Here is a 21,013-nt window from a genome sequence, read left to right as displayed (position 1 = left end):
CCCATTCCTAAAGATACGAGTCAAGATTTTACACCTTTAACTACCTTGTCTTGCTGAGCGACAGGGAACGTGTCGTCATTTGGAATTGGAACATCTGAAGTCCAAGTATCAGCAGAAAGCTACAGGAGGCTGTGTTTGACACGACTAGTTCTGAGATGATTTAACATCGAGTCATTTTAACGACGCCTTAAGGCAAAAAGCACACAGATGAAAAACATGTGCACAACATGTTGCAGGATGTGGGCTGCATTAGGAAGAGAAGAGCCTGTGCTAACAACTAAGTGTATAGATGAGGTGTGATTTCAGCTTAGAGGCCTGATCATGTACTCACAACGTCGGAACCTTGGTTGCTTTTTGGTAAATTGAAATCCTTTATTTCCAAATAAAGTCATGAGGTTAGAAAGTGCAGCCTATGAAAGAAGCATTGATGCTTCCCTGGCAGCATCTGTTTCTACACAAATTCAACTTTTAACCCTAAATGGATTTTTTTTTTTTTTACTATTAAACTTGTGGGCTGATTTAATGTCTAGGTATTTTTGCTGATAGGAAAATTCACATTAAATGTTGAGGTTTTCATGGAGTTGTGTGTGAGACAGAATACAGATCGCACGACTCGGATTTTGACATTTGGGTTTTATGGTCAATTATTATGGTGTCCTTCGCGTTATAGCCTACATAAAGCTAATCTTGTTAATAAAGAGCTTATTCTAATAATATAATATATTTGATTGTTGTAATATTGCGATTTACAGTACCCTACATATTTTAGGAGTCGTGCTGGCTGCGCGTTCGCTCACGTCAAGAGCTCGCCAAATTGAATCAATTAAACTATTAATTTAAGAAAAACGTGATAGTCAGCCAATCGGAATTGACATATATCAATTTAACAGCCTGTATTTTTCATTCAGACTGAACCTTTAATTCGGCGTATAGATAACCCATATTGCAGCAGTGTGTTTAATAATACACTGCTTTGCCTGTTGTAGCCTAGCTATCGCCAGTTTTATTCCGCAAAGTGCAACGCGCTGTGGTGAAGCCTTAGCCTAGTAACGAAGTTGTCATTTAATCAACATACCCGCTGCTTTTTCATCTCAGACACAATGCCGTATCAATCGGTGGGCTTCATTTGTCAAACAAAGTGCTGTGCTGTGTTTCATGAGCTGTGTACCTAAAACCATGCCTCAAGAAAAGTTAAATTGACACATTTCACAAGGGAGTTTTGACTTGACGAAGACAGTCGCTGTACATGTGTGAACTCAAGCATCAACAAAAAAAAGAAGAGAAAATTATATATGAACGCAACCCATTAACGGGTACTTACGGTGGGCTTCTGTGTAACGATGCTTTCAGTCAGAAGTCTGCTAGAGCCAACCTCCTGTGGTGCAGGTGATGCTGCTGCGTCCGAGCTCCACAGCAGTGCTGGAGTGTAGCTGCGGGCTGTGGGAGGAATCACTGGGAAATATCAGACAGGCAAGGTCTTTCCTGGCTGCTCCAAAAGCTGCCTTTTCTTATTGGACAGGAGGAAAGAGGTGGGCGCAGAAAAATGAGGCCACATGGGCGCATTACGCACCAGCAGACACACCGAGTGGAAACAGTGCCGACACAGTGACAGAAAAACTAATTCGAGAGATTGTACAACACATTTCATATATTTTTTATAAATGCATAATATTATGCATATTTTAATATATATTTAAATTGCAATGTGTTTGCTGACAGGAGAAAGGAGACGGACACGACTGGGAATGTAATTAACCTGTTAAGAACAAAATGCCGATTTATTTAAAAGGACAATTACTTATAATGACTAGAATAAGTGCTGAGGTTGCACTCGCTGAAATGCACGTGCATCCTTGCAGCGACAGGGTTCACTAACAACACTAAGACCCTGAACCTGACATCTGTCATGTGATTGCTTTCATTTTTTATGCACGTTTCATAACAAGCACATTTCACATACAACATATACAATTGATGGTCATAATTAGAATGTGAGCAGTCAGATTTATAATTATTGTTACTACAATGTGACAGTTGAACATATATTTTCAACTGGACTGTCAGAAAGAATTGTAAGACATCATCACACTGATACATGTAGTCAGAACTGTACATTTAAATGTTACATTCTGATCAGTAAGGATGTCAGGAGAATGATATCATTTTATTTTATATTTATTCATCACAATTCTAAATAAAAAATCTAAAGATATCTGAAACTGGAGTTAGACTAGTTGACACTAAAAAGTGATTGTTTCATTCTGCATAAAGTGGATATTTCTCTATTATCCATCATAGAGAAAACACCTGACATTTTATTAATGTCAGGTGTTGTGACGATAATGAATGTAGGAGCACTACTCGTAAAAATATCAAATAGGAAGAAAATGACAATAATAAGAAGTGAACAATATGTCCAAACAGTATTGCACCAATATAATAAGATAAGTAAATGCGTGTTTGAAACAGAAAACATCTGAATTTACCAGTACTTACTAACATCCCTCCCTCTTCTGTAACTTGAATGTGGACTTTGAGAAAAGTCATTAGAATTGAAGAGCTCAGACGTTCCACAGGAACACTGAGGGCTTGTGCGGACTGTGACTGCAGTGAAGACACATCAGTCCTACACAGGTTAAAGTCACCTGACATGGAGCCTGTCGGTGTGCAAGAAGGAACATGTGAGGATATGTTACACACGTGCTGCATAAACGTTCGGAGGAGCTTCATTCGAGGTTACAGAATGACACTAAAGTGTCCCGCAGCTTCACTTCATATCCCATCGTGTCGGTCACTTGCTGTTACATTCGGAAAATGTCATTTGTATCTGAATGTTGTATTTCAATATACACTTTCAGGCGGATGTGGAGCTGTTGATGTCATCATCTAATGTCATTGATACATTTGTGTTTGTCTGAGACAGCTTCTGTCTGACTCCAACACATGTTTGATTATCAGTGTGTGTGAGCATAAGTTTATGACATAAACACATAAAGACGTGAGGAGAAGACTTATGAGGAGTCATATTTCATTCATCAGATGCATGCCAGAGCTTGATGCATGATTTGATAGTAATATCCCTGAAGATACACTCAATGCAGGGATGTAAAAAGAAAAGGAAAGAATATTTCTCATGACTTATATGTATTTTGCAAACACAAGCTATTAGCTGATAAGTGAAAAACAAAAGCAGAAAACATACATACATGACATTAAGGTTCTCCATTTAACCCTCGTCCTCCTGGGAATCTACACATTTATTCTAAGGCCAACAAATAACCAAGGAAAACCAAAGAGTTTCTGCTGATCGCCTCAAATCCCTTTAAAATGTCTGATATTTAAGATTAGTTTTCAATGTAAAACATAATTACAAAAATAAACATTTAAATTGAAAAACGTATTCCTCTCTACGAGCAACAATCAGGTGATAATTAAATGCTGAAAATATTCAAAACAAAGAAAAGGCAAAATAGACATTTCTAAATTAAATGTTTACGTTCAACATTTAATTATTGCTGGGTAATACAGTGAATCCAATGCAAAAACAATTCAACAGTAAAACATTTATTGTATGCATTTACTTTTTTCACCAACTACTTTGTAAAGTAAATAATAAATAAGCCCTCTGCTGCACTTCATTAAAGGCAAAAAAAAAAAGATCTAAAAAAACCAAAACAAACTGTGAAACACGTTGGGGCCTTTAATCCTGTGTTGTGTCAGACATTAGCGTCACTGGGACGTCCTCAGGTTAATCTGAGTGCAGAGTGACTCATTAAGCGTACGCTGTGTTTTAAAGGAGGCAGCCAGGCGGGAGGAAACCCTGCGGCAACTTTCATCTGCTTAATCACCTACACAGCACTCAGGAGGCGAAGGGAGGCTTTCTCAACATCCGCAGCTCTATTATTCACCAAACAGCTGTTGATCTGGAAAATACAGCGTGAAAATAGAGTCAAAAGAGCCGATCAATGTACGTTTTGTTCCCAGGTGTGCACTTTTCTGAGGAACTTTAATATTTCTATTTATCCTCCACTGTGTTTATCTCACAGCTTTAGTTCCTTTGCATATGAAAGGCTGGTGAGGAAGGATCTTTGACAATAACCTTGTCCTAACAACAAAATAACATCAGTCCATCACAGCTGTAATGATGCAACATGAGTGAAGACCTCTTCACACCTCTGAAGTGAAACCTCAACCAAAGTAAAGTTATTGTTCCGATACTACCAAGTACTGCGTGTATTAGCGCCTGATGTGTCTTCTGCCTCTGGTGTTTGTTAAACAGTCACCAGCGCTCCAAACTGCAGCACAGGGTGAACACACACACTCACTACAGCACCAAACGTGGATTCATCCACCGCTGAAAATAGTCCCCAATTTGTTTTTGTGAGATTTGTCCACGAAAAACAAATATATTATTCTAATATTAACCTTTAAGTCCTTCAATATTTTAGTTTGACATTGTGCTCACATGTTAGAGTGGAACATCTTCAGCTTCAGCACAGTCCAGTGACATGATGTAGAAACTACAACTATAAAGTCCGGAGATCTGAATCACAACACATAAATGTAATCTTTATATTTTCCGTCCATAGATACCACTTTCCCACTTTTAATAATATTACTTTAATATCTAATCTTTCCTGACTTTACACACCAGTGTTGTATAAAACCAGAGGAAGTCGGATAAATGTCCTCGAGTGATGTCACTTGAGTCAGCGTGGTCTGAAGTCTCCAGATTGCGGAGGTGCGGAGTTACAATGAGCTCTGATTACTTTTACTTTGACACTGTGCCCATCGTGTGCATTATTAATGAGTCCTAATGGCAGCACTGATGAGGCTCATCATATCTTCTTCCATGTATGGAGCAGAAGATCAAACCGGAGCCCTTCACAGATACTCCAGCACTGTACTTAAGTTCAGCTATGAGGTACTTGTACTACATTTTCAGAGGTGAATTAATATTCACATTTACAGTAGTGCAGTATAATTAGTGTATTAACACTCACAGTGACGCTGCTCTTCATACTGTAAGTACATTTTCCAGATACTACTTACATAGTTTTACATGCAGGACGTCCAAATCCATCAGGACGGACTTCTGATTATTGTCACATTACTGCTTTATTATAAGGATGCTTTTCTTATTTTCTCAAAATCATAAAATGAGAAAATGATGAGAAATCCAAATATGTGAAACAAGACAAACGTTTGAATGAAATGGAATCTTTTAAGTATGTGAAAAGATGGATTTTATTTGAAAATGGGCTCGTGTACAAACAGATGTTTCATAATAAAAGTCTCCAGAAAAACCAGGGTTGTTCATTTACATGGATCAGTGCAGTTGCCATGGTTATTGCTGATGAGTCACTGTTCTCGGCACAATGAGAAGACGGTGTTGACGGAATACAAGGCATGTGTGTTCGGGAGAAGACCTCCAACACGTAGGAAACACACAATAAGCTGATCGTTAACTCTGGTTTATTACTGAGTGAAACAGTCAACATGTACCAACACGACACTCGTTCTGCACCTCTGTGCGGAGCAGCGTGCTCCGTCAGTGGCACCTGGGATCTGTGGATGCACGTCTGGAGCTTGCTGCCGTTAGCTGGGGCCTTGCTCTTCTTCCTGCCTCATCCTCTTCCTCAGCTGCTCACCGATGTCAGCCAGAGGGTTCATCTTGGCCGAGAGGGTCTTCACCGCGCTGCTGAAGCGGCTGCTCTCGGTTTCCCTGCAGCAAAAAGGAAAACACACAGCTGTGTGAAGGAGAGTGTCGTATGTGCAATATGAATAACTATAATGATGACGATGATGATGTGAAAATGTGCTCACAGGAGTCTGCGTTTCTGTGACTGTTTCATCTGGCTGAAGTCTGTTGGCTCAGGCCTCTTCACCGGCCTGAAGGGACGACACGGGACAGAGACGTGAAGTTTAGAAAGGTTTGGACATGCAGGGTGCAAAGCAGTAAAAGTTGTGACGTGGGGGGCGGAGCTGCATCTCTCTTTAGTGCAGCGCACGTCATGATGATGGTGTAGCAGGGAAAACACTACATCTGGGATTCTGAGCAAAAAGTCAGAATATTTTGAGATTTCTTTTTAAATTGTAACTTTATCTCAAATTAAGATTTTTCTTTTCTCATTACAACATAATCTTGTGATATTGTGGCTTCTCTGTGTCCACACTTATATACAGGCAATAATGCGTGTACACAATTAAACATTTGACAAAGTGGAAGAATAGTGTCTGCAACCGTCATGACGCTGGATGACCTCCAGAGTGTCACCGTGGCACCTACACTTTGTTTTTCCTGCTCTTGCGGCGAGCGACAGGGGCTGTAGCTGCGGGGGCGATGAGCTGAGAGAGCTCCGGCAGTGCGTCGGCCAGCGGCCTCATGTCCCCCACCACGGGCGTGGCCTGCCTCCGCGCCTCGGCCGCCTGCTGTTCCTTGGCCTGTTTAATGGAGCCGATTTCTGAGAGAGGGGGGGAGAGAGACACAGACAGACAGACAGACAGACAGACAGACAGACAGAGAAAGAGAGATAAAGCAAGACACAGACAGACAGACAGGCAGAGACAGACAGACAGAGACAGACAGAGACAGACAGAGACAGACAGAGCGCGACAGAGAGACAGACATACAGAGAGAGGGAGAGAGTGGCACACAAGCTGAATGTTACACTTCTAATGTTGACATGATGAATACATTTCCCCAATCTGATGCAAACGTGAGCACACCAACATGTATGAATCTATGTTCAGGTCTGAGATGGTGCCTGAATCATGAAAGATTGTTTAAAAGCTGTTTGTGGAGGTTCTCCTCTGAGAGTAGGAAACAGTTTGCCTCATCAGTCATAAAAAATGTAAATGAACTTCAAAACAGAGTTTTGAACATGTTTTTAAAAGTATTGCTTGCACGTGTGGAACTCCATGATGTCAGACAGTAACGTTGTACATCTTACTTTTAGCTTATTCAACTTTTCTAGTTCACAGAAGAGCTGTTAAATACGAGAGGAAATGAAAAGTCATATATTATGATTTTGGAGTATCACGTGTGTTAAATTGAGCGATATGGGAAGGGAGTGTGGAAAGTAGTGAAGCTGGTGTTTATTTATTTTTGCTAGCTTTGTTTACGTGACATTTACAATTCATCCAGACGGGAACATGAATGATGAAGCACATCACATAGTTGAACTCACCAAAGACCATAATAAGAATATGTGCACGTCAAATGACCTCTCTGGGAACCATCACCTTATCGTGGTGGAGAGGTTTGTGTGTCCCTATGAACCTGAGAGCTGTGTTGTCTGGAGCCTAGTGCTCCTGGTAGGGTCTCCCAAGGCAAATTGGTCTCAGGTGAGGGGCCAGACTAAGAATGGTTCAAAAACGACTTCATGAAAGAAAGGAAAAGGAAAGGAGAGACCCTGCCCGGAGGAAGCCCGGGGCCCCCGTCTGGAGCCAGGCCCAGAGGGAGGGCCCGACAGCGAGCGCCTGGTGGCCGGGTTTGCCACGGAGCCCGGTCGGGCACAGCCCGAAGAAGCTACGTGGTGCCTCCCATCCATCCATCCTGTGGGCCCACCACTCATGGGAAAAACCGCTGGGGTCGGGTGCGCTGTCACATGGGTGGCAGTGATGGTCAGGGACCTCGACGGACCAGACCCGGGCAGCAGAGGCTGGCTCTGGGGACGTGGAACGTCACCTCTCTGTGGGGGAAGGAGCCGGAACTAGTGCGGGAGGTGGAGCGCTACCAGTTGGATCTGGTGGGGCTTACCTCCACGCACAGTCTTGGCTCTGGAACCGTACTCCTGGATAGGGGTTGGACTCTATTCTTCTCCGGAGTTGCCCAAGGTGTGAGGCGTCGGGCTGGGGTGGGGATACTCACTAGCCCCCGGCTGAGCACCGCTATGTTGGAGTTTATCCCGGTGGACGAGAGGGTCGCCTCCCTACGCCTTCGGGTTATGGGGGGGAAAACTCTGACTGTTGTTTGTGCCTATGCCCCAAACCGCAGTTCTGAGTATTCGGCCTTCTTGGAGACCCTGAATGGAGCCCTGCAGGGGGCTCCAGTAGGGGACTCCGTAGTCTTGCTGGGAGACTTCAACGCACACGTGGGAAACGATGGAGACACCTGGAGAGGCGTGATTGGGAGGAAGGGCCTCCCTGATCTAAACCCGAGCGGTCGTTTGTTATTGGACTTCTGTGCTAGCCATGGAATGGCCATAACAAACACCATGTTCGAACATAAGGATGCTCATAAGTGCACGTGGTACCAGAGCACCCTAGGCCAAAGGTCAATGATCGATTTCGTAATCGTATCATCTGACCTGAGGCCGCATGTTTTGGACACTCGGGTGAAGAGAGGGGCGGAGCTGTCGACTGATCACCATCTGGTGGTGAGTTGGATCAAGGGGTGGGGGAAGACTCTGGACAGACCTGGTAAACCCAAACGGGTAGTGCGGGTGAACTGGGAACGTCTGGAGGAAGCCCCTGTCCTGGGGATCTTTAACTCACACCTCCGGCGGAGCTTTTCAGCCATCCATGTGGAGGTTGGGGGCATTGAACCTGAGTGGGCGATGTTCAAAACCTCTATTGCTGAAGCTGCGGTGATGAGCTGTGGTCTCAAGGTCTTAGGTGCCTCAAGGGGCGGTAACCCTCGAACACCGTGGTGGACCCCGGTGGTCAGGGAAGCCGTCCGACTGAAGAAGGAGTCCTTCCGGGTTATGTTATCCGGGAGGACTCCAGAAACAGTTGCAGGGTATCGAAGGACTAGAAGGGCGGCAGCTTCTGCCGTGTCAGAGGCAAAGCAGCGGGTGTGGGAGAAGTTCGGAGAAGCTATGGAGAAGGACTTTCGGTCGGCACCAAGGTGATTCTGGAAAACCATCCGGCACCTCAGGAGGGGGAAGCGAGGAACCATCCAAGCTGTGTACAGCAAGGGTGGGACCCTGCTGACTTCAACTGAGAAGGTTATCGGCCGGTGGAAGGAGCACTTTGAGGAACTCCTGAATCCGACTAACACGCCCTCTATGGTTGAGGCAGAGCTGGAAGCTGATGGGGGATCATCGTCAATTTCCCTGATGGAAGTCACTGAGGTAGTCAAACAACTCCACAGTGGCAAAGCCGCAGGGGTTGATGAGATCCGTCCAGAAATGCTGAAGGCTTTGGGTGTTGAGGGGCTGTCTTGGTTGACACGCCTCGTCAACATTGCGTGGAAGTCTGGGACAGTGCCTAGGGGTTGGCAGACCGGGGTGGTGGTTCCCCTATTTAAAAAGGGGGACCAGAGAGTGTGTGCCAACTACAGGGGTATCACACTTCTCAGCCTCCCTGGTAAAGTCTACTCCAAGGTACTGGAAAGGAGGGTTCGGCCGGTAGTCGAACCTCTGATTGAAGAGGAACAATGCGGATTCCGTCCTGGTCGTGGAACAACGGACCAACTCTTCACTCTCGCAAGGATCCTGGAGGGGGCCTGGGAGTACGCCCATCCGGTCTACATGTGTTTTGTGGATCTGGAGAAGGCGTATGACCAGGTCCCCCGGGTGATACTGTGGGAGGTGCTGCGGGAGTATGGGGTGAGGGGGTCACTTTTGAGGGCCATCCAATCCCTGTACGCCCAAAGCGAGAGTTGTGTCCGGATACTCGGCAGTAAGTCGAACTCGTTTCCAGTGAATGTTGGCCTCCGCCAGGGCTGCGCTTTATCACCAATCCTGTTCGTGATTTTCATGTATAGGATATCGAGGCGTAGTCGTGGAGGAGAGGGTTTGCAGTTCGGTGACCTGAGGATCTCATCGCTGCTCTTTGCAGATGATGTGGTCCTTATGGCATCTTCGGTCTGTGACCTTCAACAGTCACTGGATCGGTTCGCAGCCGAGTGTGAAGCGGTTGGGATGAGGATCATCACCTCCAAATCTGAGGCCATGGCTCTCAGCAGGAAACCGGTGGATTGCCTACTCCAGGTAGGGAATGAGCCATTACCCCAAGTGAAGGAGTTCAAGTACCTCGGGGTCTTGTTTGCGAGTGAGGGGACAATGGAGCGAGAGATTGGCCGGAGAATCGGAGCAGCGGGGGCGGTATTACAGTCACTTTACAGCACCGTTGTGACGAAAAGAGAGCTGAGCCAGAAGGCAAAGCTCTCAATCTACCGGTCGATCTTCGTTCCTACCCTCACCTATGGTCATGAAGGCTGGGTCATGACCGAAAGAACGAGATCACGGGTACAAGCGGCCGAAATGGGTTTTCTCAGACGGGTGGCTGGCGTCTCCCTTAGAGATAGGGTGAGAAGCTCAGCCATCCGTGAGAGACTCTGAGTAGAGCCGCTGCTCCTTTACGTTGAAAGGAGCCAGTTGAGGTGGTTCGGGCATCTAGTAAGGATGCCACCTGGGCGCCTCCCTAGGGAGGTGTTCCAGGCACGTCCAGCTGGGAGGAGACCCCGGGGAAGACCCAGGACTCGGTGGAGAGATTATATCTCCTCTCTGGCCTGGGAACGCCTCAGGATCCCCCAGTCGGAGCTGGAGGATGTGGCCCGGAGAAGGGAAGATTGGGGTTCCTTACTGGAGCTGCTGCCCCCGCGACCCGATCTCGGATAAGCGGTAGACGATGGATGGATGGATGGCACGTCAAATGAGCAAACATGGATGAAAGTCATTTGTTTGTAGGCTTAGTTAAGATCAGATGTGTGCGTGTGATTGGGTCATGAATGATGATGTCAGTAGACTTGCTCCCCAGGTGTGGAAGGAACAAGCAGGAACTAGTGTCAGGACATTTTGTCAACACGTTAGAGTGTGTGTAAAGATAAGGAGATATGCTTAGCTGGGACTAAAGAACAATGAAAACTTGCATTGCTGTGCAAACTATTAACAATCACAAGCCCCTTAAATACTGCTATCACTGCCCCTACCCTGTGTCCATAATCTGAAAATAGCTCATGTTTCTTTCTAACTTCTAATTCCTGAAAACTGTCGGCCATGGAGCTGCTCTTGAGTTTCAGCGGGATTGAGTCCCGCAGCCATTAGCACCTAATTATACTTCGAACAGGATACGTGTTGTGTTACTCAGGAATTGATTGGCTCAGCAGAAGGTTCGGTTACAGGCCCGAATCTAAATTATGGGAGATGATGGGCGGAGTGATGATGTTGGGGGGAGGGGAGTTATTAATGCAGAGACACCCAAAGATGGACCTTCAGCCAAAAAAGCCCAAAACTCAGTGAGTCACTCGTGGCCAACAGCGATGCATACCTCCAATGGCTGCCAGGGAGGCTTGGTGGCACAGCTGCTGTTTTAATCAAACGTTACTAAAACAGGGGGAAAACAGCGCATTGTTGGGGACTATTTTCAGAGGTGGATGAATCCACATTTCAGGCTCTGATACACACAGGGGAAGGTTTGTTTGTTATGGTTGGCCTGTTCTTATTATTATTCCTGTTTGTGTACACACATCAGCACATGTTCAGGAGTCAGAGCTCATGTTTTTATCACTTAATCACAGTCCTAGAGCAATAACTGGGAATGTCTGCGAAAAAACTAAAATTGATTATTAGAATTAAATAGTAAGACGGGGTGATTCACAGACAGCAGGTGATTGTAATGTTTTAAATATGTGTGTCCGTCTTTCTTTTCTTAAATATATGTCTTTTTTGATGGAGCTGCATGATAACATAATCAACGGTGATCGTTAATAATGTGGACACGAAGAGATGAACTTACTGTTTAGCCACCTGTCCCTCCTCTCCTTCATCTTCTCTTTCTTTGACTGGACTCTCTTCTGCTCTGGGCCTGTAAACCCACACACACACACACACACACACACACACACACACACACACACACACACACACACACACACACACACACACACACACACACACACACACACACACACACACACACACACACATACACACACCTTATTAACCATGAAGAGAGGCAAATTCATAAATGTTACAGAAACATGAAAGATGTGGAGGGAGCAAGTTTCACGAATGTCATGTGGACTAAATGACGCAAATGTGGTGCCGAGCCTCGTTTCTATGCATTGATTGGTGTCACTCCAGCTCTGTGGAGATCAAAGGTCAGAGGCAGCAGACAAGGCACTTGTCATTTCAATGAGCGCAGCGGGGTGTGACGAGTCCTGCCCTGCTCTGTGTGCTGCTCTATTGATCACATTTAGACGACTCTCAGTGGATCAGCAGCTTAGCTTTATTTCAGCCCGGAGAAAGCAAGACATGGACTGGGTTTAATTTAGTCTAATGCACCAAACATTTTTTCATCTCAAAAACATCACTCATGTCACCACCTTAACCCTAACACAGAGACCACATCACCCCACCTGAAACCTCAGATCTGCTGACGTGAGTCTCCTCACCCCTCTCACCGCGCCCCCTCCCTCTGAACTCTCTCCCACAACACCGCAGATATTCCAGCTCACCCCCCCTTTCAAAACGTCACTCACTGTCCTTTACAGTAAGTGCATACACAGTGGACTGAGAGCAACATGTGTAAAGGTTAAAAAGGTGTCGGATTCTAATACATTATGCAAAGATCTCCTCGCGGCCCACTAACGGTCCTTTCTGTGTAAGTGCTGAAAATACATTTCATGTTCATAAACATGTTCATAAACAGCCACAAACAAACTAAGAGGACTGTAAGATGTACTGTAAACCTGTCCGTACAATATATCCAATAATGAAACTCTCATGTTTCGTCACAGAGGTCGACATATCACAGGATACACAGGAATCTGTTCAATGATTAAACTATTCACAACTTTAGTCTGGCCACACTTCACCGCAGAGTCAAAACGGCCTCAGCTCGGTGAGGTTGGTGAGCGTAGCAGCTCACTTCCCCCCCGCTGGTGTGATTTCTGCGTTAAAGCCAACAAATGGCATGAAATAACACAAACCAACAATGTGTTAGTGCATTGGCTGAAGACATAAACCTTTGGAAACAGTTTCAGTAATTTCCTCATTGAAATATTTCAGCCATTGTCATCTCTGGAGTCCTCCGTCTACCGAGCCTCCGTCTACCGAGCCTCCGCCTACCGAGACCACGTCTACCGAACCTACATCTACCGAGCCTCCGTCTACCGAGCCTATGTCTACCGATCCTATGTCTACGTCTACTGAAGTGAATGTTCAGAGATAAACCACGTTTTCTGGAGCAGAGTCATCATGTTTTTAAAGCTTTCAGAGGTAAATGTTAACCAACAGAATGAGAACAGAATGTTCCTTTGATGAGCTTCAACTTCCATGGTACAAACAATATATGTGCAAATATTTGATTGAAATCCTAACAGGTCGGCGGTGTGTTCAGACGAGCACATTATCTCCAGAGACCCTGGCAGGCCTTTATCTGCAGCCCGCCGTGTTTCTGCTGCTGTTTGCAGGAAGACAACAGGCAAAGATAGGCATCTGCTGCCGACTACAATGTGGGTAGAGGTGGAGAAATCTAATCTCTCATGAGTGGGTGGGGGTGTTATTTGTGTATGTGTGTGGGGGAGGCGGGGTGCGAGGGTGCTTTACCACCACTCCCATCGGGAGCATCGTCTTCCCGCTGTTAGATGAAATGGAGAGCTGTGCTTACGGCTGGAGGCTCACAGCGGACAGGTTGGAGCACAGAGGGGTTTCTCCACTTTTAGGATGTAAAGCTAGGTAGAGGTCAGTGATGAGAAGAAACTAAAGACACTTAAAAAAAGGACAGGGATTCCTTGTTCATACTTTATTTAGGCTTTTAAAATGACTGTCGGGTCAGGGGGTGACAGCATGTTTTCAAAATGACCAAAATAATAAAAAAAATCCTGTTGAAATCAGTTTTGAGTGGCAGCAGCATCAATGTGCACAACCTGAACACGAGATGAGAACGTGTGCATGCAAAGACCCTGTCTGGTTGTTACTTCATGAACCCTTTTGTGCAGCTGCTAGCTAGCAAGTTAAGCTTGTTCAAATCATCTTATTCCACTTCGTTTATTCTGGATCACCTTGTTCCAGTTCCTCAACCCGTACGGTCCATGAGAAGTGAAACAGTGACTCCACAGTGGGACCTCCGAGAAGACTTCTGTCTCTCCTGCTATATCATCATCATAACGTGGTCCATTTGCAGTGTAATGATGCTAATCACGCAGATCATCAGTTACTGCGCCCCGATGACTCTGTACTGCGGGGACATGAAATCCAAAATGAGATCAAGACATCCTGAAAGTGATAAGAAGTAAATGTTGTATGTTTAATATCACTTTGTTGGGCTCTCTCAGAATGGATTTGTCACTTAAACGCTGTCGGTGCTGACAAATCTGCAACACACGTAGTAACGCAGGAATAAGCCGCCGCGCTCTGACAATGACACACGACTGCGGAGTGTTTTCCCAATGAGGCGTGAAAGTCATGAGGCGTGGAGCCACCCTACTGCAAGCCAATGACAAGCCTTCCGTCTGTCTCCACGTCCTCACGCGTCAGAGGAAAAACAACAGACTGCTGGAGTCCATGCACACACAGACCGTAGTGTGTCAGTGTGACCTTTCAAATCACCTGCGACCACAATGGTATCTCTGGAGCTCCATCTTCATAGAGATGCAAGTAAACTTGGCTCATCAGCCATGTACCAAAGAGGAGGGATAACAACGGAGAGGGCTAAAAAGAAAAATGAGGACAAACATGCAGATACATGCAGATAAAATGAACATCCAGGAGAAATGGTAACGAGATGGGAGAAGAAAGACGTTGAGGGTAGAGGAAGAGGAGAGTCTTCAGGGAGCTGACCTCAGATTACAGGAGGAGCCGGGGTCTTCCCTCCAGGGTCCGCCGGTGATACGATACCTCTAATTAGAGTGCAGACAGAGCGCTTTGTCAGGAGGCCAGGGGCCGTCTGATCCACCTCCAGTCAGGGCTTTATGAAGGGCTCAGGACAACACACACACACACACACACACACACGAACACACACACACACACACACACACACACACACACACACACACACACACACACACACTCTCGGACAAAAGTGTCACACTGTACTTCTGTAAAGTGTCCTGTTGCGCGCTTACTGTGGCCACAAAAATCCATCTAAGATTTACTTACATGATCATATTTAAAGTCCAAACTCATCTCTCAGATCTTTCAGAATGTGTTTTTATTGCCGTAGCTACGGTTCCACCTTTTGAAAGAACTCCCAGCCCTTAATGCTGCGAACCTCACCGGAAAGATCAAACAGAAAAAGGGGGCTTCGGAATATACAGTACCTTTTCAAATTCAAACACAGTAAGCCAAGAAGAAATAAAGTCTGACAAATCAATGACAGATAGTTAATCTACAAACTGAAAGCCAGTGTAGATGATGACAGAGTAATACAAAGGATCATTAGTTGAACACAACTATTTAAATGATCCATTCAGAATTCCAGGCATCGAGACACATTATGTAGCTTTCTTGGTCCTTTATCTTTTTCCCTTTCTTACATTTTATACACAAAAATAACAAAACAATCAAATATTCCACAGAAATGATGTTCAGTGAGATGGAGCAGCTCATTGACACAAGTTTCTTCTTCCCATGGGAAAGTCATCACATCATTACACTGAGACAGCAGCAGCAGGCAAACACTGATGCAGCTAAACCTTGATATCATGCATGAGCTAAATTTATATCACGCCTGGTCTATAAATAGCAGCGGGCCGTTGTCTGGTGAGGCTTCATGCAGCACGGCGTGCTTAGCAACTAGGTCCACGTCCCTCCCTTCTCCAGACACAGGGATGGCACACAGCGCCGCGGCTTGGATCAGCTTTAAACAGCTCTGCAAACATTTCTGCAGGAGATGCAGCAGTGATTAGTGCCACAGAAATGCCCAACAAACCTTCCCTGTCATGTGCGCTGGAGCGGCTGCAGCAGGACCACTATCACAAGTCTGAGACGCCATCTAGTGGCCAGTGAAGGCACCGCTTGCAGCACAGTAATCTGTCTTTCTCTACATCAGTGGTCTTCACTATTTATTACGTGAGAGCCACATTGATAGGACAAAGTCAATAGGAGAGCCACTTTTACCGCAAAGTATGAAAAGCTATATCCAGTCATAAAAATCACTCTGCTTATTAATCTGTCATCCCACCCAGAACATACAAGCCATACGAGCCAAAATCCATGCGATCTCAAAAGATGCCTCAGTTAATCGTTCAGCTGTATTAGTTGTCCTGTGTACGAGCCTTTGTTGTCCAGAAAAAGCAGAAAGCTGCTCTATTTAATTTATTTCTTACTAATTTATCTTCCAGGTCGTAGTATCCTCCAATTTAAATGTTTGATTTTAGCGATATAAATACTTTTTTTTTTAGCAAATGTCCATATTCGTAAGCATGCTTATGTTAACATATTTTGAATGAGCTTAAGTTTATTTATTTATATACTAGCCCATCATCTATCTACCCGTCCAAGAGCACATTCACCATTGTAGTGCTGATAGACCGTCAAAACTCGCAACTCCGCAGTGAGTCAGTGTTCCGGCCGATCAAGTTTAAATATCTTGTTTCTAGTCTATATTTGCATCTTTTATCAATTATTATTATCTATTATTTGTAGGCTAATAGAGCAGACACTGTGTTTTAATGGGTTGTATGTAATAGTCCTGCTTGTTTTTATGAAATATCTGTATTGACTCCATAATCATATCTATCACCCCTTTATTTAGCCTACTGCCATGCGAGCCATCAATTAAAGCTTGGCGAGCCGCAGGAGGCTCGCGAGCCGCGCAATGAGTAACACTGGTCTACAATGTTGATTGGAAGCACATTTTCAGGTGCACAGCATATGTAATTTCTTTCATTAATCAGATCATTTTATACAAATAAAAAGACGGCAGAATAAAGACTTTTAAAAAATATATTTCTTACTCCATCGCTACTGCTGTGGCTGTAAAACTGGATAAATTGTGTCGAGCGTCACAACTCCCGCAGAATAACTCCTTTTCTATTATTATAAATTAGTGAGTTGTATAGACTATACATATGTATAGTTGTATGTACTGTACACATCAACTGTTCTGATCATACATTATTATATTTCTGGACTACCTCACCAATCGTCCACAGTATGCGAGGACCCGGGAGTGTCACTCGGACACGATTGTCTGCAGCACGGACGCCCCTCAGGGAACGATTCTGGCGCCGTTTCTCTTCACCCACAACACAGCAAAGTGTCACCTGCAGAAGTTCTCTGATCACTCTGCTATTGTCGGCCTCATCTCTAGTTCCTTTCTTCCTGCAGTGGTCAGACTGTACAATCACCATGGCCCCTGGTAGACCACCACACCAACAACACACTATTCCACCACTGTGTGCAATTATCACTGCCATGTGCAATAATCACTTTGTATAACTTCTGTAATTATCACTGCCATGTGCAACTTTTTATCAACGACTTTGTACTTATACTACTTTTACTCTGTGTGCATTTTAATTTCTTGATATTTTGTTGTAACAAGGTAAATTTCTCCGTTGTGGGACTAATAAAGGATATCTGACTGTTAAAACTGGAAATTATTTATTTATTATACTTATTATGATGATTATCGACATCAACAAATATTTTAGAAACGCATCGTGATAGCATTTTTTTCGCCAAATCGTTCAACCCTAATTATAAGTATTTCCATAATTTTTTGGCTTTGGCTCCTTCATTACAGGACGATACATCAGGAAGTCACAGCACAGACCTTTGAACTGTCAATCATAGCAAATCGAGTCTCTTTTTGTTGCATGTGCCAAATATCAAGAGAGATTTTAATTATCCCATAATGTTAGGCCTTGTTTTTATGATGGAATGCAAAGAGCACATCACATAACAGTTAGATTACCAGACATGTGGTAAGTAACTCAAAAACATTTAAATAAATTAAGATAAATCAGTCAGTCAGGGTCATTTCACCCAAATTACAAAAACACATTTTCTCACTTGACTGTACGGGGACGTCCCTTTCCAAACACACGCTGGAGACATGCGGTAGAGAGAAGCTTTAATAACTAATGCGTTATGGAAATATATGTGTCTCAGTATCGTCAGTGTGAACAGATCAACGATCTGTGTGTAAATGTAACACCTTCCAAAAAAATAAATAAAAATAATTTGTAAACCCCAACTTTTTTGTTGTAAAAGTAAAGCACTTTGTGACTTTTACCACCTGAAAGAATAAATGAAAAAAAAAGAATGACTTTTCTGGCCCTCAGTAGCTGAATAACTGACAACACAAACTAAATGCATTCACATCTACAGCCACAACACAGACGATTTCCCTGCAGAAATACATCAATGAGATGAGCAAGATCCAGGAAAGGCTGTGCTGAGAGAGGCAGCAGGTGATGGATCAGATTAAAGATCTCACGAATGATCAAGAACTGCATCAAACCCAACGACATGGACATCCTCGAGCAGAGGCCCAAGCACGAGCTGTGCCTCAACCAGTCTCATGCTGGACAGACATGACTGCAGAGAAACGCCAGGACCATGAACCCTGGACCACCTACACCAGAGTCTCTGCCCGTGTGGACCTTCAGAGTGGTTGTAGTCTTACATCATTCTTCTATTGCTCATCCGTACTGTTCAGAATATTCATCAGTCATTACACTTTCATACATTAGATTACACTTACACTGATTATTATCATCAGTTATCAGGCGTGGCTCTGCTTCGGCTTGGAGATGGAACATTTATATGAGAAAGCACAAGTTAACATCGCGAGGAGTACATTACCGTATGGAACATGTAACATCCAGTGTTTTTGGAGCTTACCTTGACATACTATGGGATGTCTTGATTGTTGGTTTTGTCCATTCTTTCGTCAGTCCCCCATATTCATATCAATCATACTTCAATGCACCTTACACAACACATACCTGACATCCCTGTTAGCATCTACTACAGTGAGCACGAGCACACACACTGACCTCCAAGTAAAGTCTTACCTGTCTTAGCAGGTACGGGTACATGTGGAGCTTCCTCAAACTTCAATGTTTGTACCAGCGCCTCTGGAGCGATGTGAGTGCCCGCGAAGATCCCCGAGGGGAAGCAGCTCTCCCCCGGAGCCTGTGACGGTCCACAGACAAGTCCATGAGTTCTCGACCAACCAAAGCATTATGCAACAACTTTTGATCTGCTACTAGTTGTTTCGGTAACATTGTAGGTTTGACATTTGATGTATCTCAAAGGAGTGGGACTTCCAAATGTCACATGTGTCACATACTGAGTTTACATAACTGCTACCGCCACCGAGCCCATTCATAAAATGCCTGCAAAATACGTGTTTTAGCACAACCTGAAGAGTGAAACATATTGACTCCATTCACAGATTTGGAATTTAATTCTGAACATAACTGTATTCTTATTAATCGAGCCGTTCTTATAACAGACCTGTTTGACATTGTTCTTGTTATTTTCCAGAAGTGGAGGACTTGTTTTGTGTAGTCCTGCGGCGGCCGCAGCAGCGGCAGCGGCGGCGGCAGCGGCAGGCTTCTCTGCCGTTACACTCGGAGGTAATAACACAGACTGTGTGTGGAGCTTCACGGCCTCCTGGTGAAGCTTCTGGCGGACATGTTTGATCTTTCCCACCATGTTAATATAAATTAGCCTGGAGAGATTTACATTCAACTTAATCTAAGATGTTCCCCGTGTCGACAGCGTGTGACGTTGACAAGTCAGCGACACTACTACCGGAAGTGAATCTCTTTCACCTTCAAATGTAAACGCCAAACTAACTTTTAGGTGTTTTGTGTTTAGCAGCCGTCGTGGTTTTAATAAACACATTTACGGTAGAGAAGTCGCTCTTCTACGTTGTTTAGTGTTTTCTTCGCTTACTTGTTTTCGGTCCCACGTGTATAGCAGTTTAGGCTATGGCTTACTTGGCTAATGCTATGCTATTCTGAGAAAAAATATATTTGGGAGAAAAGTAGCTGCAATTTACTTTGAACATTTACTACGACCCATGTGCCCAATTTATTTTTCAGTTATGGACGTTGTATTGCAAACAGCTGTACATAACACATGAATGTCTTAATAAAAGTTTTAGTCTGAAAGTAAAATCCAGAAGTACATGTTTATACTCAGGGTAACTTGACATTGTTGACATGACAAGCGTGACTGGTGTCCCGGTTAAGTGGGTCGGTGGAAAACGTTACAGAGCGAAAGTTCCGCATACCAATAATCGCCGTATGGTTCCGCTGTCCAGTTTAGTTTGATTTACTTTGGCCTCAAATAGTTTAATAACCTGATCAAATCGGTATCAGCGGTATATTACTTGATATAAAGATGTCAGAAATATGAACTGTTTTGCACCTGGATTTGATCAAATACATATGGGAAACAAACTGATTCTGTTTTGTCCCCTGAGTTGGTTTAAAGAGCAGGAAGCAGATGCTAACCCTAACCCAAATTTAGCTATACATTTGAAATACAAAGAGAATAGGCAAACCTATTTACAGTTTAATCTCATCTGAAAGGTTAGATGCATGAGGTCAAACAGGCAGGTATTGCCTTTTCATGGAGTGCGCTGATATTTGCTTAGTGAATGTTGTTTTAGTCAAATATTGAAAAATAACAACTCAGTTCAATAAGAAGAGCAGTAACTGCATTATGGTATGAAGGATAACAATAATTGCATCATTACATTTAAATCATATTTATTTGCAGATATAAGTGGCAAATGAATATGAGGTCTTCTACAATAAAAAACAAGCAAATGAACACTACGATGTGCTAGTCTGTACAGTACATATAAATGTTTCCATGTATACAAAAATAGACATATCAAAACACATTTACACAAATGGGTAATATGTACATACAGTACCACAAAACCATGAGATAACACAAGACTACTCGTAAGTAAATTATCTCTATAGCTTGAGATTTATAATCATGTTATTATAGACAGTCACGCGTGCCTCTTCTAAAACAACGACATGCAGAAGAGTCGGGGTGATAATAGAAAAGAGAAGAAAAGCTGATAAAATCTCTTGAAATCTGGGAACATTGTGAGGCGCTGAACACATCCAGCCAGCTGA

At 44.0% G+C, this 21,013-nt stretch overlaps 2 protein-coding genes across 2 annotated transcripts in view; both read right to left on the bottom strand.

Annotated features, from left to right (window-relative positions):
* Nucleotides 1–1,438, bottom strand: part of LOC115021769 (double-stranded RNA-specific editase 1-like) — a 66,461-nt gene extending 65,023 nt beyond the window's left edge. Inside the window, exon 1 of the mRNA XM_029452417.1 lies at nucleotides 1,322–1,438. The gene's annotated coding sequence lies outside the window, so the exon portion shown is untranslated. The remainder of the gene's footprint in view (nucleotides 1–1,321) is intronic.
* Nucleotides 1,439–3,666: 2,228 nt separating this feature from the next.
* On the bottom strand, nucleotides 3,667–19,979 carry slx9 (SLX9 ribosome biogenesis factor). Its single transcript, XM_029446365.1, has 6 exons — nucleotides 19,365–19,979; nucleotides 18,920–19,040; nucleotides 11,686–11,754; nucleotides 6,290–6,464; nucleotides 5,827–5,892; nucleotides 3,667–5,725 (listed from the first exon to the last, which is right to left on the bottom strand). The coding sequence occupies exons 1-6, from the start codon at nucleotides 19,563–19,565 to the stop codon at nucleotides 5,599–5,601; spliced, it is 759 nt and encodes a 252-aa protein (XP_029302225.1). The 5' UTR covers nucleotides 19,566–19,979; the 3' UTR covers nucleotides 3,667–5,598.
* Nucleotides 19,980–21,013: the final 1,034 nt, after the last annotated feature.

This window comes from Cottoperca gobio, chromosome 2, assembly GCF_900634415.1.
Source record: "Cottoperca gobio chromosome 2, fCotGob3.1, whole genome shotgun sequence".
NCBI lineage: Eukaryota > Metazoa > Chordata > Actinopteri > Perciformes > Bovichtidae > Cottoperca > Cottoperca gobio.
This window is presented reverse-complemented; position numbering and strand designations above follow the sequence as displayed.

Bases quoted from the DNA above. Each gene is read 5' to 3' on its own strand.
- slx9 (XM_029446365.1), bottom strand. From the start codon at position 19,565: ATGGTGGGAAAGATCAAACATGTCCGCCAGAAGCTTCACCAGGAGGCC. The intron at 19,041-19,364 runs GTCTGTTATAAG...GGACCGTCACAG, and splicing joins ACAAGAACAATGTCAAACAG to GCTCCGGGGGAGAGCTGCTT. The intron at 5,893-6,289 runs GTAGGTGCCACG...TCGTCCCTTCAG, and splicing joins AAGAGCAGGAAAAACAAAGT to GCCGGTGAAGAGGCCTGAGC.